This window comes from Papilio xuthus, unplaced genomic scaffold (genome assembly GCF_000836235.2).
Source record: "Papilio xuthus unplaced genomic scaffold, Pxut_1.1 DF826949.1, whole genome shotgun sequence".
NCBI classification, from domain to species: Eukaryota; Metazoa; Arthropoda; class Insecta; order Lepidoptera; family Papilionidae; genus Papilio; species Papilio xuthus.
This window is the reverse complement of record NW_013531700.1, coordinates 3,517,134-3,544,689: the sequence shown is the minus strand read 5'-3', so window position 1 is coordinate 3,544,689 and position 27,556 is coordinate 3,517,134. Positions and strand designations below refer to the sequence as shown.

At 32.7% G+C, this 27,556-nt stretch overlaps 2 protein-coding genes across 2 annotated transcripts; both read left to right on the top strand.

Annotated features, from left to right (window-relative positions):
- The first annotated feature begins 326 nt into the window (after positions 1-326).
- On the top strand, positions 327-4,723 carry LOC106120667 (facilitated trehalose transporter Tret1-like). Its single transcript, XM_013316034.1, has 7 exons — positions 327-486; positions 890-1,045; positions 1,819-2,021; positions 2,565-2,751; positions 3,135-3,517; positions 3,591-3,702; positions 4,239-4,723. The coding sequence occupies exons 1-7, from the start codon at positions 441-443 to the stop codon at positions 4,517-4,519; spliced, it is 1,368 nt and encodes a 455-aa protein (XP_013171488.1). The 5' UTR covers positions 327-440; the 3' UTR covers positions 4,520-4,723.
- A 12,468-nt stretch (positions 4,724-17,191) lies between these two features.
- On the top strand, positions 17,192-18,214 carry LOC106120676 (succinate dehydrogenase [ubiquinone] iron-sulfur subunit). Its single transcript, XM_013316045.1, has one exon. The coding sequence runs from the start codon at positions 17,295-17,297 to the stop codon at positions 18,165-18,167; it is 873 nt and encodes a 290-aa protein (XP_013171499.1). The 5' UTR covers positions 17,192-17,294; the 3' UTR covers positions 18,168-18,214.
- The last annotated feature ends 9,342 nt before the right edge of the window (positions 18,215-27,556 follow it).

The window sequence follows — 27,556 nt, the reverse complement described above, 5'->3', positions numbered from 1 at the left end:
GAATCGCGTAAAATTATTTGATCCGAGGAACCGCAGATGCGTTGCCGACCTTTAAGGACGGTGTACGCTCTTATATGTTATATATGTATGCCAAATTTCATTGAAATCCGTTCTGCCGTTCTGGAGATACCTTTTTACAAACATACATCTAAACATTAGTAAAATAATTAAAATAATCACATGAAATTATGTCTGACATTATTCTATCCTCGTAATATAAGAATACAACCGCTGATACGATGCTATACATATTTAAGCTGCAAATAAACACCTTAAACGTATTATAAAAGTTTAATCAAACAAAGATAATGTGCATAAGTATAATGCGAATGGTTATCCAGTTGTAAAGAGAACTAAGAAAAAGTGGTTGTATTTTAATTACGTACATATATTAGAAGTTTTTTAAAGAACAAAGATATCGTAAAAAAATCTAGAGTAAAATGTTTCAATCACCTCGATTTCGACAGTTTGTTATAATAGGTGTAGGTAAGTATAGAGCTTTATAATATTTAACATTGGAATCAAAACTTGGGGGCCTAGCAAGAAAATTTACGAAACGTTACGAATAAGTTCGCAGTTTTCATGATAGGCTGATTAACAATTTCCGGATTCTTGATTTAAAAATTACTATTCAAATTGGTAAAAATGTTGCTTTTTAGTTTTAGACATTTAGTTGAGAATCACTTGACGCGAATGACGTGCTTTCGTTACAAAGGCCAGTGTCAGTCAAACAATTGGAATGAATAGTGAGGGGACATAAACGACATTTTAGTAAGGCTAGTGTTGCGTGAATACACTGCCACAGTCGGATTTCCTCTAGTTAGTTCATGCTAATTCTGAATTATATAATAAAAGCGAGTGCTTTATAAAAAAATATTTTGCTTTGCAGTGAATTTGACCATAATAACAACTGGCATGAGTCTGTCATGGTCATCGCCAGTGCTTGTCAAACTTCGGAACGCAACAGAGACGCCGTTACATCGACCAATCACCGACGAGGAGGGTTCATGGATAGTTTCAATCGCATCACTATGCAATATATTCAGTAAGTTTTTCTTGATCAATAAATGTACTCTGATGAACGAATGCCATATATGATTTTGTATGACTCTTTTGACCTTGCATGCAAAAAATAAAATCCTACCGTGTGTGATAACTAGCTGTCGCCCGCGATTCCATACGCGTCCTCCTTAAAATTAGTTATTCGCATTAAAAATTAGGTTATGTACTTTCTCAGGCTATCTGTGTACTAAATTTCATTTAAATTGGTTCAGTATTTTTGGCGCGAAATCGCGATAGACAGAGTTACTTTAGTATTTATAACATTAAACAAAAAGTAAGGAAATAAGGATAAAACTAGGCCATGCTTGTGGTTTATAATTGTAACGTTAAAACCGTAATTCAAAACCTATTGTGTGTTGCCTGCATTCATTGGTTACGGACAGAATAATCAGTCTCCTGTCAATAAAGGCAAATCGCTTTCGTATGTCTACCGATCTGCAATGATGTATGCAATTCAATGTTCTTAAACGAGTGATTTCAAAGCTATTGTTCTGAAAGTCCTTCATTGAACTCTCACTTCATCAACTTGTAAGAGGCACGCCAATTGTAAAAATGGAGTTGAAAGCGATTGCTATGATTAAAAGTTTTTTTTTTTAATCTAATTGTCGCTCGTGAATCCGTCTGTTCTACATGTATGCCAAATTTCATCGAGATCCGTTTAACCGTTCTGGAGATACCTTCCGACAAACATCCAACCATCCATCAATTCGAATTTATAATATTAGTAAGAAGTACTAAGTAAGATTCTTGTTTCAGCACTCAGTCTTCTAGGTATGTTACAAGACTATATTGGCAGAAAGTATTGTGTGATACTGACCTGTATTCCGAAGTTGTTAATGAGTATTCTTTTTATCTTCGTTAAGGATGTATGGGTATTGATTTTGGGGCGCGCCATCATTGGTATTGCGGATTACTTCTTGCTCGCAATTGTTCCTGTTTATGCATCAGAAATCGCTGATGTGAGTGTATATTTATAAAAATACTAACTAACCGCCACTCCGTTCACGTGAAATTCTAAAAAAAGAACTGAACAAGTAGCCTCTATGTTCGCATTAATAATTTAAGTAAGATTTGTCATCGCAAAACTAGAGTTATTGCTTACTTTTTTGAAGATATCAATCTGCAATTTTTCTATTTGTATAATTATCCAACATTGAATCATTCACGGTGTCTTCTAAATATTACGAACGTATTCTCCAAAGACCAGTGATCTGGACATCGTAATCCATCTTACAATATTGATTACTAGCAGTCGCCCGCGACTCCGTCCGCGCGGAATTAAAAAATAACGCAGTAGTCAATGTATTCTTCCAAACAATGTGCTGTATGTATACCAAATATCATCGAGATCCGTTTTACCGTTCTTGCATTAGCATTTATAATATTAGTAAGATTTGTAGTTGATTTTGTTTTTTTTCATGTTTGCTCATTTCTTAGAATTTTTAAAGCATTTTCTTTATCAGTGTATTTTATTTCAATTAATAATATTCCTTCATTTACAGAAACACCTACGTGGAGCTCTCTGCACATTTCTCCAAGTATTTTCGTCAATAGGCTGTATCCTGACGATGTCGATTGGTCCTTTCGTGTCGTATACCACATTTAGTATATTATTTGCTGTGATGAACCTGATTACTAGTATTCCGATATTATTTCTACCAGATAGTCCATATTTCTTGTTTTCTAAAGGTGAGATTTTATTAAGATTACCAGAATTTTATTAAAAAAATAATAATAGAAAGTGATTTAATTGATTATTCTTGATCCAAACTATCCATTATGGACCAGAAATGTAAAAAAACCAGTAAATTAAACTTTATTTTAAAATATTATACTAGGTATAGAAGACTGGTTGTCCCCCGCGACTCCATTCGTGTGGAATTAAAAAAAAAACTTGATAAGTAGCCTATGTGTTCTTCCAGACTATGTTCTACGTCTATGCCAAATTACAGCCAGATCCGTTCAGCCGTTCCTGAGATACCTTAAAACAAACAAACATCCATCCAAACATTGACATTTATAATATTAGTAAGATTATAATAATAATTTTGAACATTTTGGACTGATTTCAGGAAAAACAGACGAAGCAATTAAAGTATTAAAATTAATTCACGTCTCGGAACAAGTGGCTAAAGAAGAGATAATTACGTACGCGTCGTCTATGAATAATGAAAAAGTTAATAAAGTGAAATTAATAAAGAATCCAGTATTCATAAAATCGCTTTTTATATCTGTGGTGTTTGCTTTTTCAACTCAAATAGTTGGATTCACGGCTGTGTCGTTTTATTTGCAAACGATTTTAGAATCTACAAAGACTAATGTAATGCCAGAAGTGGCTTCAGTGATAATGAGTTTGATACAGCTGTTCGCTAGCTTTTGTTCTACTCCAGCGACTCATTGGTTTAAAAGAAGACACATTTTAATTATATCATTCTCTGGTATTCTTATAGGAATGGTAAGAGTTTGGGTTTTGGTGAATTTAAAATAAAATAATTACATTATTTTTTATGATTTTTTATGTTTTTTAGGTTGGTTTGGGTGCATTTTTTAAAGTGAAAGAGAACGGGAATGAAATTTCTGGTTTTATGAATTATTTACCTTTGATATCATTGTTTTTGGTAATTTTTTGCTATAGCGCTGGTAAGAATAAATTTAATCTCTATTCGAATAAAATAATCAAAGAAATATTGCGCTTAAAATGATATTTTGGATGAATGGATGATGGCAAAGAGTAATAAATAATTAATTTTAAAGGCAAATTGATATAAAATTTTGAAACTAAATCTTTAATCGACTAATTCGAGAATTTTCCACAGTCTAAACTAGATAACATTTTTACTAACTTATCTGACTTCTTAATAATATTATAAATGCGAATGTTTAGATGGATGGATGTTTGTTTGAATTTCTTGGATCTCAATGAAATTTGACATACGTATAGAACATAGTCTAGAAGAACACATAGGCTACTTATTAATATATTTTTTTTCAACTCTGTGCGGACGTAAGCGCGAGCGATAACTAGTTTACTTATATCATCATCAGCTCACTATACGTCCCCACCGAGGGGCTCGGAGCCTACCCTAAGTTTGGGGTGACTAGGCGATAGTCAACAACGCTGGGCAAGTGCGGGTTGGTATATGATTACTTATACATTAAAATGTAATTTATTTCAGGTATAGGAACATTACTATGGATATTAGTAGCCGAGTTATTTGATGGTCCGGCGAGAGCACTTGGCGCTGGAATCAGTATAATGTTTGCTGCTTTGGGCATTTTCATTAGTTCCAAATATCTGGTTGCGTTAACAACTGCGGTCGGTCCAGCAATGACTTATTGGTGTTTCGCAGTTGTATGCGCATTGAGTTGTTTGTTCACTTTTTACTGCATACCAGAAACAAAGGGGAAGACATTCAATGAAATACAAATTGCTATTGCTGGACAGAAAGTAAAATGATTAATACCAAGGGCCTCGCCAGCTGATAATCTAGGCTAGGCCTATGGGGTCCTAGTAGTAATTTTTTTAAAGGCTTGTTAATATGTGGTTAGACTTTTTAATATAATAATAACAAGTTTTGTACGTAGATATATTCTGCTATTTACCTTTGTGATTTTTGTTTTGACATTTAACTTATTAGGAAGAATGTAAACAATGTATTTGTAAATAAAATTACTTGCTGTAATTAAGGTTTTTTTTAGTTTCGTATATAAGCTTTCATTTTAAACGTGTAATACCTTAGAGAAATCCTTTTCAGTCGTGTCTTAAAAGTTTAAGCGTAAAATCGTTTGAAAAGAAGCGAGATAACAATCAATTTCCTTTGGACATGTTTCCTTACTTTCTTAACGGCCAGTGAACATCTTTTAAACACTGCGACACCTACGACCCTGGAAATACGGCTCTAAATAATTGTTTTTAAGTTTTATGTTTTAATAGTTCACAAGATACGCTGAAAATCACTGAGGGGACTAACAAAGATCTAGATCCCTATATTTAGATACTAAATATCATCTGCAACTCCTTCCGCGCGGAATTAAAAAACCTAATATGTAGCCTATGTGTTTTTCCAGACTATGGGCTACATGGGTGCCAAATTTCATCAAAATCCGTGGGGCCGTTTCGAAGATACCTTCAAACAAACATCCATCTATCTAAACATTATAGTAAGATTAGTAAGAAGTAAGATATTTAAGATGTTGCTAGACTTGTTGTGTGCAAGGTTGTGTGCCTGTCTTTGACAATGACAGAAAAGTCGACGACGCGCGCTCTATACGAACATTTGTGACATTGTATTACGTATGTTGTTTAGCGACTAAAATCGTTGGAATTCATAAATTTACGTTACCTTGTTTGCAAAGGGCCTTAAATGAAGAAAAAACGTAGAAGTATGAAAACTCAGTATAGTACTTCAACGTTAAAATGGTTCATTTCAAACCAATGCCTTAGCTAAAAAGATCCTGTTTATGCTGTTCTTGGGAATGTACGGTTTTGATAGCCCACGTCAAAGGATTCTGGTAGATTGCGTAATAAAGATGACTATCTGTTTAATAACTTTTCCATTCGATTAGTTATCCTCGTTTAGAGCAAGTAATAAAATCAGTTTTACGACGCTCGACACCTGCTAATGAAATTTAGTTTTAAAAATAAAATTTATGACTTAAATCATCTTGATGGTGCACCTTTTAATTCTAATTTATGTATGTATTTTCTTACTTAAGAAGACCTTTATTATAAGTTTAATATATGTCAAGAATATCGTAGACTTCTAATATTAAGCGCTGGTTTCTGAAACCAAAATATCTGTATAAAACTTATCGTCATCCATGGGTTATCTTAAACAAACCACGAGATAAAAACATACTTTAAACAGAATTTTTGGTTTCGGAACACCACGGTAAATAGATTTAAACTCTGAGTAAATGTTTTTTTGATACAAGGTTTTTTTATACAATTACTAGTAATATATTTGACCTATATTGTAAGGTCTGGTACGTTTTGATGCGTAAATCAAACAATAAAAATTCCCCATGTGACCCGCGCTGGATTTATTTACGTCAGACGGACGGACAAATTAGATTGGCAAATATAATTCGGACGTTTATTGGACGATCTAGTGTATTTTCCGACTCAAGGGAGTTATGTAAAAAAATAATTGGTACATTCTTTAGTACACGACTGACAATTTGAACGAATTATTATGGGGATTTAAAAAGAAAAAAAAACCATAACATTCTATATTTCCTTATTTGAGAAGGTACATCGGTTGTTTAATTTAGCATTAGTTTTGTGTGAGCTTTAGGCTTTTAAGATACTGACAAAAATCAATATTTACGAATTGTTTTTTCAATAACTTTCTTTAGAGCTAAAGTTTCTTACGACTAAATCTCGCGAACAATGTTTTTTTTCACAAATGAAAGTATATTGCTTTTAAAGCAGTTGAAAAGAAAGAAAATTCAATTTTACGACGCAATAAAATACCACTCGAGCAAAAGAACTTTCCACTAAATTAAGTCATTCCTTCACTAGATCTGGGAATAAAATTTTATGATGTCTTGCAATATCACGAATGATGCAATATTGTCATTTCTTAGCGGAAAATGTTGTAATATTAGCTGAAACTATATATCAATTATACTTGAATTCTTTTTTTTATAATGAAAACCTTATCAGTGCTGATAAAGAACGCTGCTATGGCGATTGGTCTTGCCAGAAAAGAAGAAATTAATATGTTAAGAAAACTATAGGTCGAAGAACATCACACCCGGTAGTATAAATTAAACTAAATTTATCTTCTCTTCTCACTAGCGCCCTCCTGTAAATACTAAAAAAGGGTCTAGATATTCCTTTAGTGCTGTATAGTCAAACAAGGATATCTGGCACAAGGCGAGAAGCCCAATAGCTGTCAGAAAATATGTAAAACCTAGAGCATAGAAAACGATATGAGAAAAAATATGACATCACAGCTACAGTATGAAAAGAATCTTACGACACTTATTATAAAGACAGGAGGGCGCTAGTGAGCTATCATAATTTAGTTTGATATACGTTTCGGTTTACATTATAAAAGACCGAAGTAGATCCAAATGAAGACAACTGCCTTGACCCGGGTAGGATGCGCTGCTTCTGATAATTATAAAACGTAATATTTTTAAGGACTACATAAACATGACAAAACTAAAAACATTGCCTTCATTGTAAGCATAATTTTAGCAACAATCTAAAATATCCAATTATAAAGTTGAAAATAGAACGAGGATTCAATTGTTTTTGATTCTATAAAGTTATATTTATTATAAAAAAAGTTTGTCAGATCAAATAAGGAAGGCTGATTTTGTCGTGTATGCCAATAATTTTGATAATCTTAATCGAATTCGATGACAAACAGGAACAAAGTGGAGGTATCAAATTAATTACACGGCTCCGGAGCTAGGGTTGATTTAATTTTATTATCTCCGTGCCACAGTCTAGAAGGAGGTAGCGATTTAAATTGATCCGATTTGTTTGGGGATGATGAAGGTCGTATTAATTTTGATTTGATGACAAGCTAAATTATTTTTAACTAGTTTTCGCCCGTAACTCTGTTCGCACGGATTTAAAAAGAACGTAATAAGTGGCCTGTATGTTCGGGTAGGCTCCGAGCCCCTCGGTGGGGACATATAATGAGCTGATGATGATGATGTTCCTCCAGACTATATCTATGCTAAATTTCAGCTAAATCCGTTGAGCTGTTCCGGTGATCCTTCTAACAAACATTTCATCTATCCATCTAAACTTTTGCATTAATAGTATTAGTAAGATAGAGTTGTATTTTTTAATTTCGTGTATATTTTTTAAACGGCAAACTTTTTAAGGTATTATTACTAGAGAAATGTTGCGAATGTCCGCTCTATAAGCTCAGTGTTTCAATTTCTTTGATCTTACCAATATTATAAATGCGAATGTTTAGATGGATGGATACAGCTAGTCACAAATAATAATGAGTTTCATACTAAAAGTATCTTGGTATATTGTTACGTAAAACAAAAATAGCAATTTGTATTTTATTTCCTGCCAGTCATTCTCATCACCATAATTTTGAATATACAAAATAAAATGATACTCGAAGCTATAAATTATGATGAGTAGGGCGAATTAATCTTGTTCAATCTAAAGAAAGCTAACGCTATATTTGCAACGTTACTGTCATCGATATAGAATGGAAAATAAACCTTGGTGTAACGTATTAAAGTTTAAATTTGCAAAACGTTGAAAGAGTAAATAATATTTACGATACATAGAGATCTTTGGTGTTGCGGTTTTATGTTTCCAGTTGATTGATGTGTCTATAGGAAGTCAATGAACTTCATTTTAATATTTAAAAACATAGGTTAAGAAGAAAATTTAGAGTTTATAGAATAAATAATAATATTTTTTGAACTTGTTCAGATCTAAAGGACAATTAATTTATAAGTATAGTCTGACGAACATTATTAATGCGAATGTTTGGATGTATGGATGGATTGATGTTTATTAGAAGTTATCTATAGAAGGGCTTAACGGATCTCGATTAAATTTTACACATATTGATAGGAAGAAAATTTCGAAAATGTGCCAGTGTATTGCCGCTAACCTTACTAAAATGTCGACGTTTATGTCCCTTCACTATTCTTCTATATAATACTATCTAAAAGTATGTACAAAATAGTCTGGAAGATTACATACGATACCAAATTGTAATTATTTTTTATAATTCCGCGAGAACCGAGTCGCGGGCGACTACTTATAATAAAGTGCAAATTCAACACCTTCGACTACGTTACTTCGCATTTGTAGCACTTTAAATATTTTATTATTTCAAGGAACTTTTTAGGGTATCCCTCCCGTGATTGGATCTTGAATATGTAAGTAGATTTGACCATAAACACATAGGAGGGTTTAAAAGGATATCGATAAGTAAAGTAAATGGTTTCATCAAAACCCTCTTAAAATATTTACGTCCATACCTATCGTATGCAGAGTAGATTGTACCCTTGGGGTGGCGCGTTAAAGTGCCTATCAATTATATGATACTCTTAATGGGGTCCACTACGAGTATATAAATTCACCATGTAGATATTTAAGAGTATATTTACATAACTAGATTATAAAATAAATTTTAATGTGTGTGTGTTTTTGTTTCAAAAGTAGAAAAATACTCAGACTTGAACAACAACATCACCTACGCTTAGATATCAACATCGTCGACGACGCCGGACTCATCCTAATGAAGGGCCCCTGATGGGTTTGAAACTAGTCGGTGCCGCCACCGGACGAATATACGTGAGTGTATAGCCGTGTTAATATATCAACTCAGACTTTACTTTTTAATTTTACTAATATTATATACTATCTGATATCCCCGACTCCGTCCGCGCAGAATTAAAAACAAATTTAATAAGTAGCCTATGTGTTCTTCCAGACTATTCTTAACATCTATCGCAAATATCCATCTATCCATCCATCTAAACATTGACATTTATAATATTAGTAAGATGTGAATGATTAGGTGAATTGGTGTATGTATGTTTGTTTGATAATATCTCCGAAACGGTTCAACGGATCACGATCAAATTTGCCATACATAAAGACAGAACATAGTCTGGAAGATTATATAGGCTACGAATTATGTTAAAACAAACTCTAAAATATCGCATAAGCTACTAACTCAGTTTTTTTTTGTTTAATTCCATAAATTGTTTTTAATATATAAACGAAATAAATCCTAGGAATACAAACTACAAGCTCTACGAGAGGAAAAAGGAAAAAAACATTAAAGAAATCTAAACCAAAAACAAATATGAGACAACAGCTATCAATTCTACAAAGTATTCAAATAATAAATAAGGTTTTCAACATTTATGGCACGTTCCATCTAAAAAGTATCTACTTTACTCAATTCGTGCCGAGACGCGAGATGAAAGAGCGAACAGATTTGAAGATTGCCTCTGAGAGCGTATTGAATCAAGAAAAAGTTAGGCTTAAAGGTGTTATTATTTGACAAAACTAAAAACGACAAGAAAAAAAAAAAACAGACCCTGTATAAAGTAATGTAGAAATTTTAATTTTTTTATTCTCTTAAGTAAATGTCTAAATTTTCACGTATTACAATGATTTATTTTCTCATTATTTACTTTCATCTATACATAAAAATAAAATCTGAGTGTCTGTTTGTAATATTGAAATAATTTTTAATACATGTAAATGACGAATATACGTACGGTACATACACCAAATTTTTTATCTGTCTGTCTGTTTGATCCGGCTAATCTTTGAAGTGGTAGGACCGATTTTAAAGGGACTTTTACTGGCAGGTAGCTAATGTTAAAGAGTAACATAGGCTACGTTTATTTTATAATAATTCTATTATTTTAGAAAAAAAAAGAAATGTTGCAATGTCCAAATACTGTCCAGTACCGCGCGAAGCTCAGGCAATATCCCACGCGGACGAAGTCGCGGACACAGCTAGTTTAAAATAATACCAAACTTTCAAGATGACACTTTAATAAAATCCTTTATACATAGACAATAAATATAAATAGATAGAGTTTGAAGTATCGATAAGATAAATACTAAATACCGTAATGGTTCTTTGATAAAATATTTGAAGAGGCAAGTTTTTCACAAGAACGAGCCTCAGTAATTGAGTTATCGCATAACGAGTAGCAACTTTACGGTTCAACGGTTTTCCCTTACGTACACTTATCTTAACAAGATAATCAAAACACGATGAGATCTTTGATATTACGTTATCAAACATAAGATAATTCTATTATGTTCAGATTTTTTTCTAAATCCAAACTTACGTTTATATGCAACAAAAAACAATGGAATCGCAACCAAATTATTATAATGTTTTGCAGAGCAAAGAAACAGGAAGAAATATTACTTCTTACTAATATTAAAAATACGAATGTTTGGACGTATGGATACATGGACGTTTGTTAGGAGACAATTGTAGAACGGATGAAAGGATCTCGATGAAATTTGGCATAAATATGTGGTTATGGTTAAGTTTTTTTTAAATTCTAATTTAGTCACATAATTATAATATGTACTTAGTACGTTATGTAACTTATTCACAACATACTTCTTCCCTTAATGAGATCTAGATTTAACTCTCGTGACATAGAAACCCCTGTCATTAACAGTATTTAAGTCGGAAATGGTTACTATATCGTATTAAAGATTATTCCTTGTATCCTTTATCTCTTTAATTGTTGAAATGAATAAGGTCGTTTAGTTTTGTAGGTGTTATTTACTTTATTATTTATTCCAGAGTATGTTCTATATGTATGCCAAATTTCATTGAGATCCATTCAGCCGTTCTAGAGATACCTAAAGAAACATCCATCCATCCATTCATTTAAACATTCTTATTTATAACATTAGTAAGATTTTACTAAGAATATTACAGCTTAACAACGATACCATATAAACTATTATATAATTGTAAAATGAGTATGCACTCAGTTGAGTAACTAATGCCACGAGTAACTAGTTAGTTAAGTTATCCATCAATTAAATTATTAGTAAAAATAAACATTATTATTTTAAATAATGTAAAACTTAAGTATTCTGTTAATACCAAACTATAAATATAGATAATATAAAACAGACACGAAAATAATAAAATACACGATAAATAAATCAGCAATTTAGATCGTTAGTTTGAAGGATGTAGATCCATTATACAACCCTTACGTGTCCCGAGGGCAGTGGCTAAATGAACATTAGGAACAATGGTATATTTTTTGGTAAATCCAATAGGCTGTTTCGAACGGAAAAATACGTCACAGAATAACAATTAAGGTACTATTAGACTAAGACATTATATACACAAAACTACGTATAAGTGCAAACAGTATTAATGTCGCAGTCAAATCGTACCTTTAGATTAAAAGGAAGGAAGGAATAAAAGTAAATATTTACTTTTGTCCGACCGATCGGAGGATTTTTATAGGGTGATTTCAGACATATATGGAGGACATATCCAGAAATATATACCCATGTTTCTGCGTATATGAATGTCTATTTCATTAAAATCTAAACTTTTTGATTTTCAAATGTTGAATACGTCGGATTCGTAGACTTCTCGGATGTTGTATTTGTACAGGGTAGTCGACTTTTTAGAGTTTATTCAAACTAACTTCGTACCTATTACATACAACTTATTAACACTTCCCGTGGCACACAAACCGGTGACCCAATAACATTAAGGTAAGTTTACGAGCATTCGTACCTAGTTTGTTACTTTTGTTGATGTCTCATAAAGTTTGTTATCGACGTTTCGGAATTTATTCGAGGCGTTCACGTGAGCGTAATTGCCACAATTACGGCGTTTCGCGCTCCGCCCGCCCCACGCAGGCCGCAATTTGAATTGATTTCGGACCGCGTTATTTATACGACAGATAATAAAGTATCGTTTAATTCAACGAATTAACGCAATTGAAGAAGTTACTTCGCCTCAAATACCATTACTTGTTAAAATCTGAACCGGTCTAATCATATCTCCCTGCTTTTATTTTTGCTATAAACACATCTTTATCTTAATTTTACAAGTGATTTACGTGGTTTTGACAATGCAAATCTAACCAGTGGGATTATTAAATCGCACTCGATATAACACAACTATTACTGAGCAATGCTGTCTTCTTTTGCAACACAGGCCGTTTGCTCGTTTACCATCTGCGCGTCCGGTTAAATCGCACCTTACAAAGTATTAGTCGCGTAGCACATGAGCTACGCATTTGCTACGCTTAACTCGCTGCGCCAAAAGGACGTAGACCAATAATAAAAAATTTAGTACTTAATTTTTTTTTGTCATAATGAAAATTTATTTGAAATTGTAAAGAAAATAATGTCGTTTGTTCACATTAACATAAACAAGTATTTATTTGATGGGAAATGTTCGAAACTCTGAATATTAAAACGTTAATTTGAAAACTCGTAAGAGTTTTGTAGGCAAATTTATGCTACGAAAAAAATCACAAATTTCATTTTACAAAGTAATTAATATTTTTTTTGTTTGTTTCATGATAATATTTGCAGCTTGTGAAACTTTTTTCAATTCGTTACAGAACATTGGAGAAGCTAACAAATATTTTTTCATGTTGATACAAGTTTAAATGAATGCTGAAAATCATAAACAAAGTAAGAGATCTGATTAAAATAATAAAATCCAAGATCATTGTGATCTTATTTCAGGAGCTTTCAATGTATTATTTATTCAAGATTCCTCCATAAACATATTTACTTCCTGCTGTATTCTGCAGAATTATTTAGCATCGACATACCACGCTTTTAAGAGTTTATTGGATTTTCATTGTTTTAAAGTATTAGGTATTTTCTAAAAAAAACACTTTACTTCTTAACTTTCTAATGTTATAAATGAGAATGTTTGGATGGATGGATGTTTGAAGGTAGCTTGAGAACGGATTAACGGATCTCAGTGAAATAGGCATTGGTATAGAATGTAATCTGGATGAACACATATACTAAATATCTTTTTTAATTCGGCGCGAACGGAATCGCGGACGACAGCTAGTTTTTAAGTAGTTATTTAATTTTAAGACGACTTTTAAAACTGTTTTTTCATAATAGTTCTGTATTAAACATATGAAAAATTTAATTAATTTAAATTGTGTTAATTTCTCTTAAAACAACAAATGTTATATACAATGATAAGTATAGAATAATCACTTTTAAATTATTAAGTTCTTTTTTTTTAGTAAGTTTGTTATTTAAGTACAAAATCTGAGTATTTTAGAACAGGAAGTTCTTTGTTGGACAACAAAGAAATGATCAACGGAAATCTGTTGTGTCATGAAAAGTCCTGCAGGAAATTGTCTATTACACGACTTCCTGTGACACTTGCCTAAAGCTGTACAAAGGTCCGTAAAATAAAATAATTAATTCTCTGTTTTTGGTTTTTTAGAAGCAAGGCATCTGAGATTAATACCAGCATAAGTCAAAGTTAACCAAGTCTTAATTAATTCTTATAGCCAAGAGGTCATTATATTAAATCTAGCTATCGCTACAGACTCCGTCCGCGCTTAATTAGAAAAATGAAGTTAAAAAACGAAGAAAAAAGAAGTTAACGAGTAGCCTATGTGTTCTTCCACACTATGTTCTACAACTATACCAAATTTCAGTGAGATCCGTCCAGCCGTTCCGGAGATACCTTCAAACAAACAAACATACATCCCTTTAAACATTCGCATTTATAATATTCGTAAGACTACCTATCGCCCTTGACGCCGGTGGCGCGTTATTAAAAAATAGATATTAGTCGATTCTCATACCTACTAAAATTTTCATAATCAATAAATTTAAACCTGGATGGACCTCGTTCGGCATTTTGTCATTCTGAGTATCACACAGACACATGTAGATCTAATTTTATTCAAGCTCGATTAGTCGAAGCTTTGTTGAAAGTTGCGGTTTCATTTGAGCAGACAATTCGCAGTGGATCGTGGATTCGGTGGCGCAAATAGTTTGCGGTAAGTGTGCACTCAATCAATAGGTAATTTAAATGCGCTGTAACTTTAACTCTCAAAGGAGCATGCTTTTACGCTATTAAATGGAGCTAGATACGGTGTTGTAACATCGCAGAGTTCTTAAGCAGTCAATACCATTCAAACAAAAGGCCGGCAACGCATCTGCGGTTCCTCTTGTATTGCTGATGTCCATGGGCGTCGTTGAACACCTCGGTGTTCCCGCAGCTCGTTTGTACCCTTCTGTTATAAAAAAAACTTCTTTCTAAAATAATCGTTTGAAACACGAAAAAGAAATTCGCATTTTGAAGAATAAAATATAATTAGGATCCCATAATATCAATTTTATGTGACATTGTCATTTATAATCGTAATTTAGAAACTCATAATATTGTCGCGCAAACAAGCACAGCCCCGGGTTATTTAGATTTTCTCATCGAGCGACATTCCACTGTTCATAAACTCATGAATAATTTACATAAAATTTGTTTTTTAGATATAAAAATAAAACTTCTTATTTATTTTTCAACCATGAATCCTGAAATTTAATAAGACTATTCGATATGTCGAGGCACTGCCTGGCACATCTCTAGTTTCTTTAACATATTTACTATAATGACTATCCATCCATCCACATCACATCCATCTAAACATTCGCATTTATAATATTAGTAAGTTAATTAAAAAGCAGCTCTTCAAGGCATAAATTCGAAAAAAAAATTGAATAAATATTATAATTGTAGAAATGTAATTGAATTAAAATTGTCATTTGTATTACAATTTTTATTTATTTATTTAATTTTGTATGGGTCTTTATAAGTGTATTACGTTACATCTTCGTAGTCCTTTCTTCTGAAAAGGAAACGAGTTGTCAATCACTGTCGTAATAGCATGAATAAATAACGAAAAGGAAAACAGACGACGAGAAGCCATTTCTTGTGGTTTCCTTGTAATTCTTTAAATCGTCGAATTGTCTTCGATTTACTTTCTTTTTTTAAATCGTAATATCAATTTGGAATGAATATAAAGAGAGTAGAGGGTTTAGCACGAATGTTTGCGACATTCGTATTCGTAATTTCATCGACCAAATATAACTTTGTATGAGGTTTGTTGTACTTTACGCCCAGGTGCCATGCAAATTCTTATGCAAATTTTGTCGATATCCTGACCTGAAAACCTTCTCACGAATATTCACGATAGGCTCTCAGTTTGTTATACTTAGGTTGTAGTTTGTGCAACTTTCTAACTGGCACTTACATATTTTATGTAAACACGTACTCTAATCCAAAATTTTAAATATTATAACAATATTACTCTTTTATATTTGTCTTAATTTACTTTAATTTGTAAAATTATTTATCTAAACAAATGAGCAAGCGTGAACTCAACCAAAACCCCTTTAAATGTAAAGTTCTCAATTGCTTCGCCGCCTTGCCTTTGAAGAAGAAAAACAAAGGGAAAATTGTGGGTTTTTTATATAGACATAAATTAATATTGCAAAATATTAAAAATACTTTACAGTTGAAGTTAGCAGACTAATTTTCTTTTCAAAGTTTTTAATAAGAAATTTGATTAAATAAGTTCTATATTGTTACGTGTCTCAAATCTTGATTATACACCGTCTTAATTGTTATCAAGATTCAGATAATACTTTGATATCTAATGAAATAAGTTTATCAGACTGATAAAGTTATAGTTTACGTGATGTATTAAAGGTTGCTTTGGAAGATTTTGCTCAAGGGATTTTCATATAGATTTATTAAGCTTAGCTTTTTTATTTATGTACATATACATTTATTTATCATATTTTTAATATAATACATTTCATATCTAAAAACAGAACACCACCGACTGCGGAATCCCATGACTCAAACAACCAGTGGTCAGGGCTGCAGAGACAGGAACCTTCTCACGATGCGTGCGGTTTGTAGGATAACTGCCTTTTGTATCGGACCCTTAATTCAACTGTGTAGCGAGAGCTTCTTGAGATGTTGGTCGAAGCTCTTCGCTATCAGTCCATTTACGGATACGACTATCGGAATAATGGTAGTCGATTTCATACGCCACATGGCGGTAACCTCGTGAGCCAAATCTAGGTATTTTAACACTTTTCCTTTTCAGCTTTCACGAGATTCTCGTCATGTGGAATAGTGACATCGACTAACGTTACACAACTCTCAGACCGGTCTATTATTACTATATCGGGTCTATTGGCAGCAATAGTCCTATCCGTAATAATAGATCGATCCCAGTAGAGCGTGATATCGCAATTTTCCAGAACGGGTGAAGGTTGGTACTGGTAATACTGGTATGGTTATTTATCTTACTTTTATAAATGCGAAAGTTTAGCTGAATGGATGGATGTTTGTTTGAAGGTATCACCAGAACTTGAACACCAAAGTTGGCTTACATATATAACATAGTCTGAAAGAACACATAAGCTACTGAGATGTTATTAAATTCCATGGAGACGGCGTCGCATACGACAATAATAATGTTTTTTTTTGTACAGATTAGACTACTTTTTTATAAATAGAACTAAAAAGTTTTAATTTAAATAAAATATCAGAAAATTGCGAGTTTGTTATAATATATATTTATGAATAAATTTATTGTCAATTTTAATATTGACATTTCAATTTCACGAATTCAAATATTAAATATTAGTGTTTTTGATACAAAGAAATGATAAAGTGTTGTTAATTTAGTATAATTTATTAATCATGTTGCGTATATACAGATGGCAGAGTGAGTTACGTGGGTTCGGCAGAATATTTTATTCTCACAAACCGGCAGCCGCAGAAAAAGATATTGGCCCACGAAGAGTATTCAAAGTATATCGTTTTGAAGGAATCGACACTAGAAAAGAACCGACTATTCAAACATTCGATGTGGACGTCAGTACTTGCGGTAAAATGCTTTTAGATGCAATGATTAAAATTAAAGATATGGATCCGACATTTTCCTTTCGACGCTCCTGCAGGGAAGGTATTTGTGGGTCTTGTGCTGTCAACCTTCAAGGCAGGAACTGTCTCGCTTGTATCACACTAATACCCCAAAGTAAAGTAGTAAATTTATACCCTATACCACATATGTATGTGATGCGAGATTTGATTGTAGATATGGCTCATTTCTTTAAAGGCTATAATAGTATCCGTCCGTATATTATTAGGAAAACTCAAGGACCTATCGGACAGTTTCAATACGCACAAAGCATAAGAGATAATTTAAAAATGATTGGTTTGTACGAATGCGTGTTGTGTTCTTGTTGCGCTACTGCTTGTCCAAGTTATTGGTGGAATGGACGAAGGTTTTTAGGACCGGCGTCTTTGTTGCATGCTTACCGATGGGTCATAGATTCTAGAGATGAGGATACCGAGCAAAGACTCAAAGATTTACGCGACGATTTCAAGGCGTTTAGGTGTCACACTATCATGAACTGTTCGTTAGATTGCCCGAAAGGTCTACATCCAGCGCATGCGATAGCGAAGCTCAAGCTATTAATTTCTGGTTTACAAAAGAAAGAGAATCCAGATATGGATCCATTGAAGTTAGCGAGCACTGGAGATTGGACACAGAAATGTAAAATTAAATGATAATTTTGTTTTGAAAGTATTACTTTGTTGGAAATAAATTATTTGTCTTTAAACATTTTTTTCTAATTTCTTTGTTTACTTTGTTACTATATTTAATTTAATCTAGCACTCTAAGTAATAAAAACTACTAAATAATGTATGCAGGGTCTAACAGTGAGACGAAAATAGTTTACATAAATAACCGGACCTTTCTCAGATGCTGCAAGATGCTTTTAAAATACAACAGAGTTAAAATACTGAAACACTTTCCTTTTGGTGAAATCTTTAAATACGATTTTAACTATTATTCTTAAAGATGTTTTTATCAGCTTTAAGATTAACTTTCTGCTGGTATAAAGTAAAACTAAGAAGCTAATGTAACTAATTAGATTTTTATACTAGTTGTCGCCCGTGACTCCGACCATGCGGAACTAAAAAAAGACCTAATTAGTAGCATATATTTTCTTCCAGACTATACTCTACATCTACGACAAATTATAGAGATTTTCTTGCCGCCGTTTTGGAGATACTTTCTAAACAAAATCCATCCATCCAAACATTCGCATTTATAAGATAGTATTAGTATAATATATATTACCATCGCGTATTATGTAAACGAAGAAATATAGTAATTTCATGCAACTGTTGCGAATTTATACTCCAGACCTGGTTCGGTACGTAATTATAGTCTGGAAGTTCGTACCTAGATCGTGACTGAAATATTAATAATTACCGAGAAGACTGCGATGTTAATTTATTTAGTTTTCACTGATTACAATATTTTATTATGTGGTAAGGTAACTTATTAATATAAACATATATTTCTAATTTACTATATCTACTTTATCTTTAGAAATCCGGCGAAAAAATGTCTCCTATCGTCGATATTCTTTTGTTTCTATTGTATTAAAAACCTGACATTTTTGTAAATAAAATATTGCTGCTCCAGACTCTTGGTGTTTGTCATCATCAAACACGCGCTAAGCACAAAACACAAATTCCCAAATCAAATTTATACTTTTACAACTCAAGTTTCAATTGCCAATGACTGTGGGCGTATATCGCATCGGAGTTTCCGCCGTACGTTTGCACTTTCATATTTAAAAAGACTGAAGCAATTGTAAAAAAAATATCTGAAAAAATGAACATTTTAACACATTTATCGTTTTTGAGATTATACCTAAGAAAAACATTTTTTTTAATTAAGAAAAAACAAAATAGTTGCATGTATAAAACTACGTTTGTAAGTTGTGAACACTTCGTTTGGGCAGACCATGACAGTCATTAAAGCGGACATAAAAGTCTTCGCAATAAAATAAGGTGTTAATGAAAGTAGGGTAATTGCTTCAACCGTTTTCTTTAACTATTATAAATGCGAACATTTTACGCAAAAAATACAATTCAGAAACTTGAAAATATTTTGATTTTAAGTTAGTCAGATTTTTTGCATTTAACAATCTTACTAATACTATAAATGCGACTGTTTGTATTTTTCGATGGATGTTTGTTAGAAGTTATCTCTAGAACGGCTACATGGATCTTGATAAAATTTGGCATAAATGTAGAATATAGCCTTTTTTCCAGAGAGGAATGCTTTATGCATACTACGCGCCCCGGGGGGGAGGCGGTAGTTATGTGGGATTCTCCTCCATAGCGAGGCATACCCACTAAACCTCTCTGTTCCTCCAACGCATCGGAAAGGGGCCACGGGCACGCTTTCGCTCTCGTCCGCGGCCCATGTAGAATATAGCCTGGAAGAACACATACTTTACTATTTAAGTTGTTTTTAAATTCCGCGCGGACTGAATAGTGGGCGACTGCCAGTTAACAATATACTTTTTATACGTCAGTTTACAATATTATCATTCTATGATTATTAAACGTGATTGTCAGAAATGCAATGAAGATAAACGAAGTGAATCCGGGTACATTTATCAAACCTTAAAAAGCTTTTAGCTGTCAACACCTCGGACTCGCCCTCGGCGATTTGTTCGGTGTCTCAGTAAATAGAGTTTATTTTATTCTTTCAATTGAATAACGTTCTCAAAATACCTTTTATTCATAACTAATATTACTTTATTATGACAACCTAAATTAATATTGAGTTTCTTAAAATTATGTTATTGTTATGACTAGAATCCATTTCTGATTTCATTTTAATATAGTCAACGGAATAGTTAAAAGCAGAAGAAAATATTTTAGTTATATCCATTTTAAAGATAATAAAGCACCTTTTTTTAAAGTAAATTCACATTCTAGAAATGAATAAAAGACATTTCGTACCAAATATAATATTAAAAATTCTTATTTTTCTGGATTCTAATATCTTTAATTCTGAACATTGAGTCATGCATACAATAGGTGAATGTATAATTCATCTTACTAATATTATAAATGCGAAAGCTAGATCACCGAAACGGCTCTATACTTACACCGCTGGTGCATCGACCTAAAGTGGGTCTTGGCCTCCGACACAAGAGATCGCCAAAGTCGCCTGTCTTGCGCTTAAACGGCTCAATGAATCTATGAAATTTGACGTTGTAGAACATAGTCTGGAAGAACAAATAGGCTACTTAGTTTTTTTCTTATTCAGCGCTGACGGAGTCGCGAGCGACAGCTAGTAAGTAAAACTCTTCCATCTTGTAATTTATAAAAATAATATTTATGATTCTTAAAGACATGAAATAAATATTTTCTTCTAAATAATATTGATGCGATCTTCAAGCGTAAATAAAACAAACAATGGTTGCTTTTCTATCTTAAAATATGGACCATTAAAGATAAAATCCTGCTCTCTTTGGCGTCTGAAAGTAAATAAAACCGCAGCCTTTTTGGTTGAAGACATTTAAATTTAGAGAAGGGAGTGATTAATTCTGCAAAGGCACGCGCGATTCCCTACCTAAGTACTTTTGCTTGATTTTTTGTTTGTTCTCTTTTTATTTGATCCAGATTTACTTTGAATTTGTCTGGGAAAATCCTTACGTTTCTGTTATTTAAAATTTTCATAATGTTTTGTACTTATTTTGTTATATTTACTTAGTAGTTTGAACACAGTAAAAATTATGTAAGAACATTAAAAACTATAAAAATAAAAGGAACCTTATTTAATTAAACAGATTACATTGATAGAGTTTAATATTGATTAAATTTATTGAAAACTACTCATTAATTTTATATTATAAAAAGCTGTCTGTCTACAAATTGCGTTTCTCTATTGTTGTTATAAAATCTTTTCATACAAATGTGTACACAAAGTTCAGGATGAATGAGAAACTTGCAAGTGACCTACATAGCGCCTGCGGATTTGGCGAGGCAAAAGCATTTGTTGAAATATTTGCTTACTACTTTATTGTCGCACTAGAGTATATTAAAAAGCGTGTTTATTGTGCGCTAAAATGTTACAGTGAATTTCCGCGAAACATATGTATGTACTAAAATATGTTGTTTTCTTTCGTATTCCCTTTTAAAAATAGATATAAAATTTTTTTTATCCGTCTGACCAAGAAGTTACCTAATGTTTTTCGGTCGAATCTAAAGTTGATTTTATGGGTGTGGTTTTGTACGATTTTTAAGCTGTGAAAATTACCGTAGTCAAAAAAAAATATTTTGTCATTTCTATTTTGTATATCAACTCTGAACGTCGGTGACTATGAGTTAATATTATACAAGCACTTTACTTGCAATCTGCAGGCACTGGGTTCAAATCCTGCCATATAACAATGTGTTTTTTCTATTTCCGATTTACATATGTACATTTTATCCAACGTTCTTACGGTGAAGTAAAACATCGTGATGCAACCTGCACATATCTGAGAAGAAATTCAAAGATATGTGTGAAGTCAACCAACCCCCACTTGGCCAGCGTGCTTGACTATGGCCTAGTCGCCCCTAACTTATGGTAGGCTCCGAGCCCCTCAAGCCGATCAAGAAACTGAATCTAATAGTCATTGAATTATTATTCATTTGTGGAGTGTCTGATTTTAGTTAGTTTTAAAGAATTAAAATTTCATAGCATGCTTCGTTGCTTTGCAATCTTTACTAACTTTCCTGACCCGGTTACACTGGCCGGTCTAGTTCGTGACTCGAGTACCAGATGGTAAATAACTGTATATTATAACTAAGATATATGAGAATCTATAATAGTATATTTCATTTCTACTTCTAATTAGAAGTATTATTAATTAATTAATAATTCAATAAAAAAAACAATAAATATTATAATTAATTAATTAATTATAATATTTATTAATTTTTATAATTATTAATTTATTAATAAATTTCCAATAAATGCGGATTACTTATAATGTTACTAGTTGTCGTTCGAAACTTCGTCCTCTCAGAATTAAAAAAAAAAACTTAATTAGTAGTCTATGTGTTTTTCTATGACATATTCTACATCTATGCCGAATTACAGCGAAATCCATCCAGCTGGTCTGGAGATATCTTCTAACATACTTCCATCCATCCATAATTTCGCTTTTATAATATTAGAAAGTTTATTTACTCATTTCTCTCTACTGTTCCATTTAAACTTTCGTAAGGCAAGTTGGTTTTATAAACTGGCAAAAGTTTAGATTTAAAACTGCTAAACGTTAATCCGGTGCAGGTACTGTTAGGAAGAAAATCTGAAAATGTGGCAGTGTATTGACCCAACACTATATTAAGCCTTATTAAAATGTCAACGTTTATGTCCCCTCACTATTCATTCTGACACTGGACTTTGTAACGAAAGCACGTCATTCACGCGAAAGGATTGTAACTAATAATTTCTAAAAGTACCAACATGTTTTAGATTCGATCTACATTTTTGCATAAACTTATGTAACTGCTGTTCTTAATATTAGCATTCTCTTCAACTTTGATATAAAAATTTAAATCATCGCCTGCTTCTATTCTTTTGCATTTTGCATACTCACTACTTCATCTATAAATGGGCAAAAGATAATTTTAGACATTACCATTTGTAGAAATGTCCAGACCGATCTAAATCTGAAAGCCGTCAGTGGCCTAGATATCAATTTGCGGATTAATTCCGACACTAGGGCTTTTATTGGGGAAATATTTGCTTACATCTCCATTCAGTCGGATGCAAATATATCGCAGACAAATTGAAACGGCAACTTGAACTGTATTCCATTTTAGGTTATGTTCCCCTTTTTACAATTGTGACTGTCAGCCAAAATACAAGAAAATATCATAAGAGTTGTAAGACTAAGTATTATGTAACCTACTCTATGACAACCATTTTCAATCTCTACTAATCTATACTTTCTATCTATTTCTGTCTTCTATCTATCTATCTTTTCTAAATTAATTATAAAAAAGGAATTACTGGACCAATTACAAAACTTTTTTCCCTTTAAAAGGCTACATTATCTGTGAGTTATATAAGTATTTATTACTAGATTTTCTTCGGTCTTCCTCTACTTTTATAGCCATAAATATCAATCTAATCAGTTAATTTATTTTATCTGTGTTGTATTTTAAATAGCAAATGTAATTCTTGCAGGAATACAAGTGTGTATGTTATCGCAATCCTCTTCGCGTAAAGCCCCGCGCTCGTCTGGGCACGACATTGATTAATCGGGGATTTGCAAAGACATCTCGCGAAGCCATCTTAGGCTCTTAGTACATAAGGCTATGAAAATCTCCGATATCCTGCAAATTTAGTCCCTAAGAAACTTACACAATGCGAGACAGTTTGTTCTCATCACGACGCGACGCCAGTCGCTCTCTACCTGTTTGTCAAGATTGTTACTGCAAAAGTTGTCGCGATTTTCAAGATGGCGGATGTTATATGTACAGACAAGCTACGCGATACTAGTGACGGAAGGATCGAACTAGTGTTCCAGATTTGCATAGCTTTGTGTACTAAGGGCCTTATATGGACATAAGTGATTATGAGGCTTTACGTATTACGTTATTCAAGAAATGGTCTTAATTATTTTATTAGTACTTGTATATATTTATACAATTAACATCGATATATAAATGTTATTTGCAAGCACAAAGTTGAAACAAAAATAGCCCTTCATAATTAGAATTATGCTGTTAATCCAATATTCTAATTTAGTTTGGAGGCAACTTCCAAAATGCATCCTTTAAAACCATTGTCACCTAAACAATTTTATCTAGCGAACATATTATACGTGAATTATAGAACGTAAGTATTTTCATCCGAAAAAAAAACTACAAGAACGTGATGAAAAATGCGATTGTCGTAAGTAATGCGTCTCCAATGACGGATAGCTTCCATTGATGGACAGAATGAGTGATCATGGGACCTGCCTCGGCCGTTGGTCACGTGAGAGCGAACACAATTCACTTACGAAGATAAAACTCTCTTGATGCTAATGATTCTTATCGACGCATAAATGTTGATGGCCAAACAAAAAATGAATAGCAGAGGACCTTAGTAGTTTCTTTGCTATTCATTTTGATCAGGTATAAAGATAATTTGCAATACTTACTCGAATATATATATAATATTGCGCGTGAAAGATATTTTTTCTTGTTATAACAAATAAAAACTAAAACTAAGCCGTTAAATCATTGGTATTTTAATCACGTAAATCTACTCATAATGTATTTGGCTTTTAAGATAAAATCCTGGTCTTTTGGTACTTATTTGAAAGTAAATTAGAGCGCGGTCTTTTGGGTAAAGCGATTTGAATTTAGTAAAGCGAGTGATTAATTTTGTGAGAGCACGCAACTTTATAACTTTGTATTAATATTTAATTTATTATGAGTATAGTTTATGAGACTCATTAAGACGTATATTGCATTGCAATTTTAATGCATTATTTTGATGACCTAACCTAAAATAGTTCACCGATTTTAAAATGTACGAAGTTTATAGATTTCTCTTCAAAGTACAGGACACTTTTTTATAGTCGGTTTATTTCAAAATTGACTTATTATTTAAAGTAAACATTCCTAATTACACCGAAATGAATCAAGGTAAATAAAAGCGTAAAGACAATTGTTAAGTTGTATTTTGTTTGCTATTTATTAACTTTTTTCTTGTGTGAATATCTCATTCCATAAAACAACTTCCTTTTGTTGGAATAATCTACACAAAATCTGTATTCGATAAAAAAAGGACATGGGAAGCCCGCGGGGTATCTTTCGCAATTTCCGCAACGTTCAGAACCTCATTGTGGTATAGTCGTAAGAAAATACTGTTGTTGAGGAAAATAAATTAATTCTTACACTGTATAGAAACAGTCATTTTTGTTTTTTATCACTGTTAAAAAGTTGAAGTAGTTTTGTTTTTTTTTTCGCAATTTTAAAATTGTTGCCAACACATACGGAACCTTTTTATACGTTTTTACTTTTGGAACATAATGTATTTTTTCTTTCTTTTTTGTTGCTATTTAAAATAGCAGTTGCAAGGAAAGGATTGGAAGTGGAAGTGGACTTCCGGATGCATGGAAGGGGTAAATATTTTCTTTCTGTGCATCCTCTCGTCCGTCGATTAAAGGTAGGCAACGCATATGCAATTGCGTATATCAGTGGGCAACGGTCACTTCGCTATTTCAGGTGGCGGCTCGCTCATTTGCCACCTTATGATATAATATATATATATATATATGTTATATCATAAGGTCAAACAGTGTGTGCTATTATTATTTCGCTATTCTATTTTATATTTTCATTTTCTATTTTCCATCCTACTTATTTTCCGTCGTCTTTAAAAATATCGGCAATGAAAGTATACACTAATATCTTACTTATTACTAATATTATAAATGCGAATGTTTAGATGGATGTCTGTTTGAAGGTAACTGCAGAACGGGTGCATGGATCTTGCTGAAATTTGGCATACATAGAATATAGTCAGGAACAACATATAGGCTACTAATTATGTTTTATTTTATTTCAGAACGGACGGAGCCGCGGGCGACAGCTGACACTAATATTAGAAGTCAACCATGAGTAGTATTAGTAACATTGATATCAAAATAAAGGTCTTGATTACGTCATAAACGATCAAGCTTCAATGCCTTCTTTCGAAATATAATTGTTGTTATAAGAATGAGAAGCGAGCATTTTTGGTATATCATAAAGTTAATTTTCATCCGATGTTACATTTATTATCTGCGAAGATTAGATTTTTGTTTATCTGAAGAAAAAAAAAAGTTATTGAGTTACATTTTCGGGGCAAAATATCTTTGAAATAAAATATATTTGAACACACGTTATATTACCAAATAAAGGTAAGCCAATATTACATTTACGCTATCGAATATTTTCCGAGATGAAAGGACTAGGCTTAAGGAAAATCTTCACTTTCATATTAAATTCTTACGAGTACTTTATCCAGGAGTTTTTTAACAGTGGTAGAGCCCGCTTTAACATCTTCGCACGAATTAGCCCGGCTCGCCCGGTGAAATACCACGACCACACAGAAGACAGGCGTCAAGTGGAAGCAATTCCGCGTTTCGTCTGATGAGTGTGCGTCCCGGAGGACTAATTTAGTCCTCTTTCCTTTCCCGCCCTTTTTCTTATAAGGAATGGGAAGTTTAAGTGCACTTTCTGGATGAGAGGATGCATGGAAAGGGAAGATATTTTCTCTCTGTGCATCCTGTCGATTAAAAGTAGGCAACGCATATGCAATTGCGTATGTCTATGGGCAACGGTCACATCGCTATTTCAGCGATTCCAGGTGGCCGCTCGCTCGTTTGCCACCTTATTATATAAAAATAGGGTGTTTTTTCAATAGTCTTAATTTCAATAGATTTGTATGAAGACTTTCATCATCAACAGCTCACTATACGTTCCGATCATAATCAACCACGCTGGCCAAGTGCGGGTTGGTTGACTTCACACATATCTTTGAATTTCATCTCAGATATGTGCAGGTTGCATCACGATGTTTTGTTTCACCGTAAGAACGTCGGATAAATGTATATATGTTAATAGAAAATTGTAAGACACATTGGTACATGGCGGGATTCGACTCCAGGACCTGCAGATTGCAAGTCAAGTGCTTAACCCCAGAGCCACCGACGCTCTTGAAGACTTTAATATTGGAAATTTGTTTGGATCCGTAACAAACTTTGTAAATAGCTACTTGTGGTTGTTACGTAGTTTGAAAGTATTTTCGGAATATCCTGTCTATAATTAGAATTGGTTGAAAAACATAATAAGCGGCAAATTAATTAAAACATTACTTTTATATCAACGTAACCTAAAATTTATAAGAAAATTTTATTGTAAAAATTAATTTTTAATAAAAAAAATAATTGTAATTTTCTTTATATGTAAAAAATAAAAAAAAAACGTGTCTGTATGTTACATAAAAAAATCATACTGCACCAAACATGATTTTTTTTTAATTTTCTGTCTGACTGACCGTCTGTAAGGCCGCGTTTGTTCTGGGTAATCTCCGGCTGGATCGATTTTGA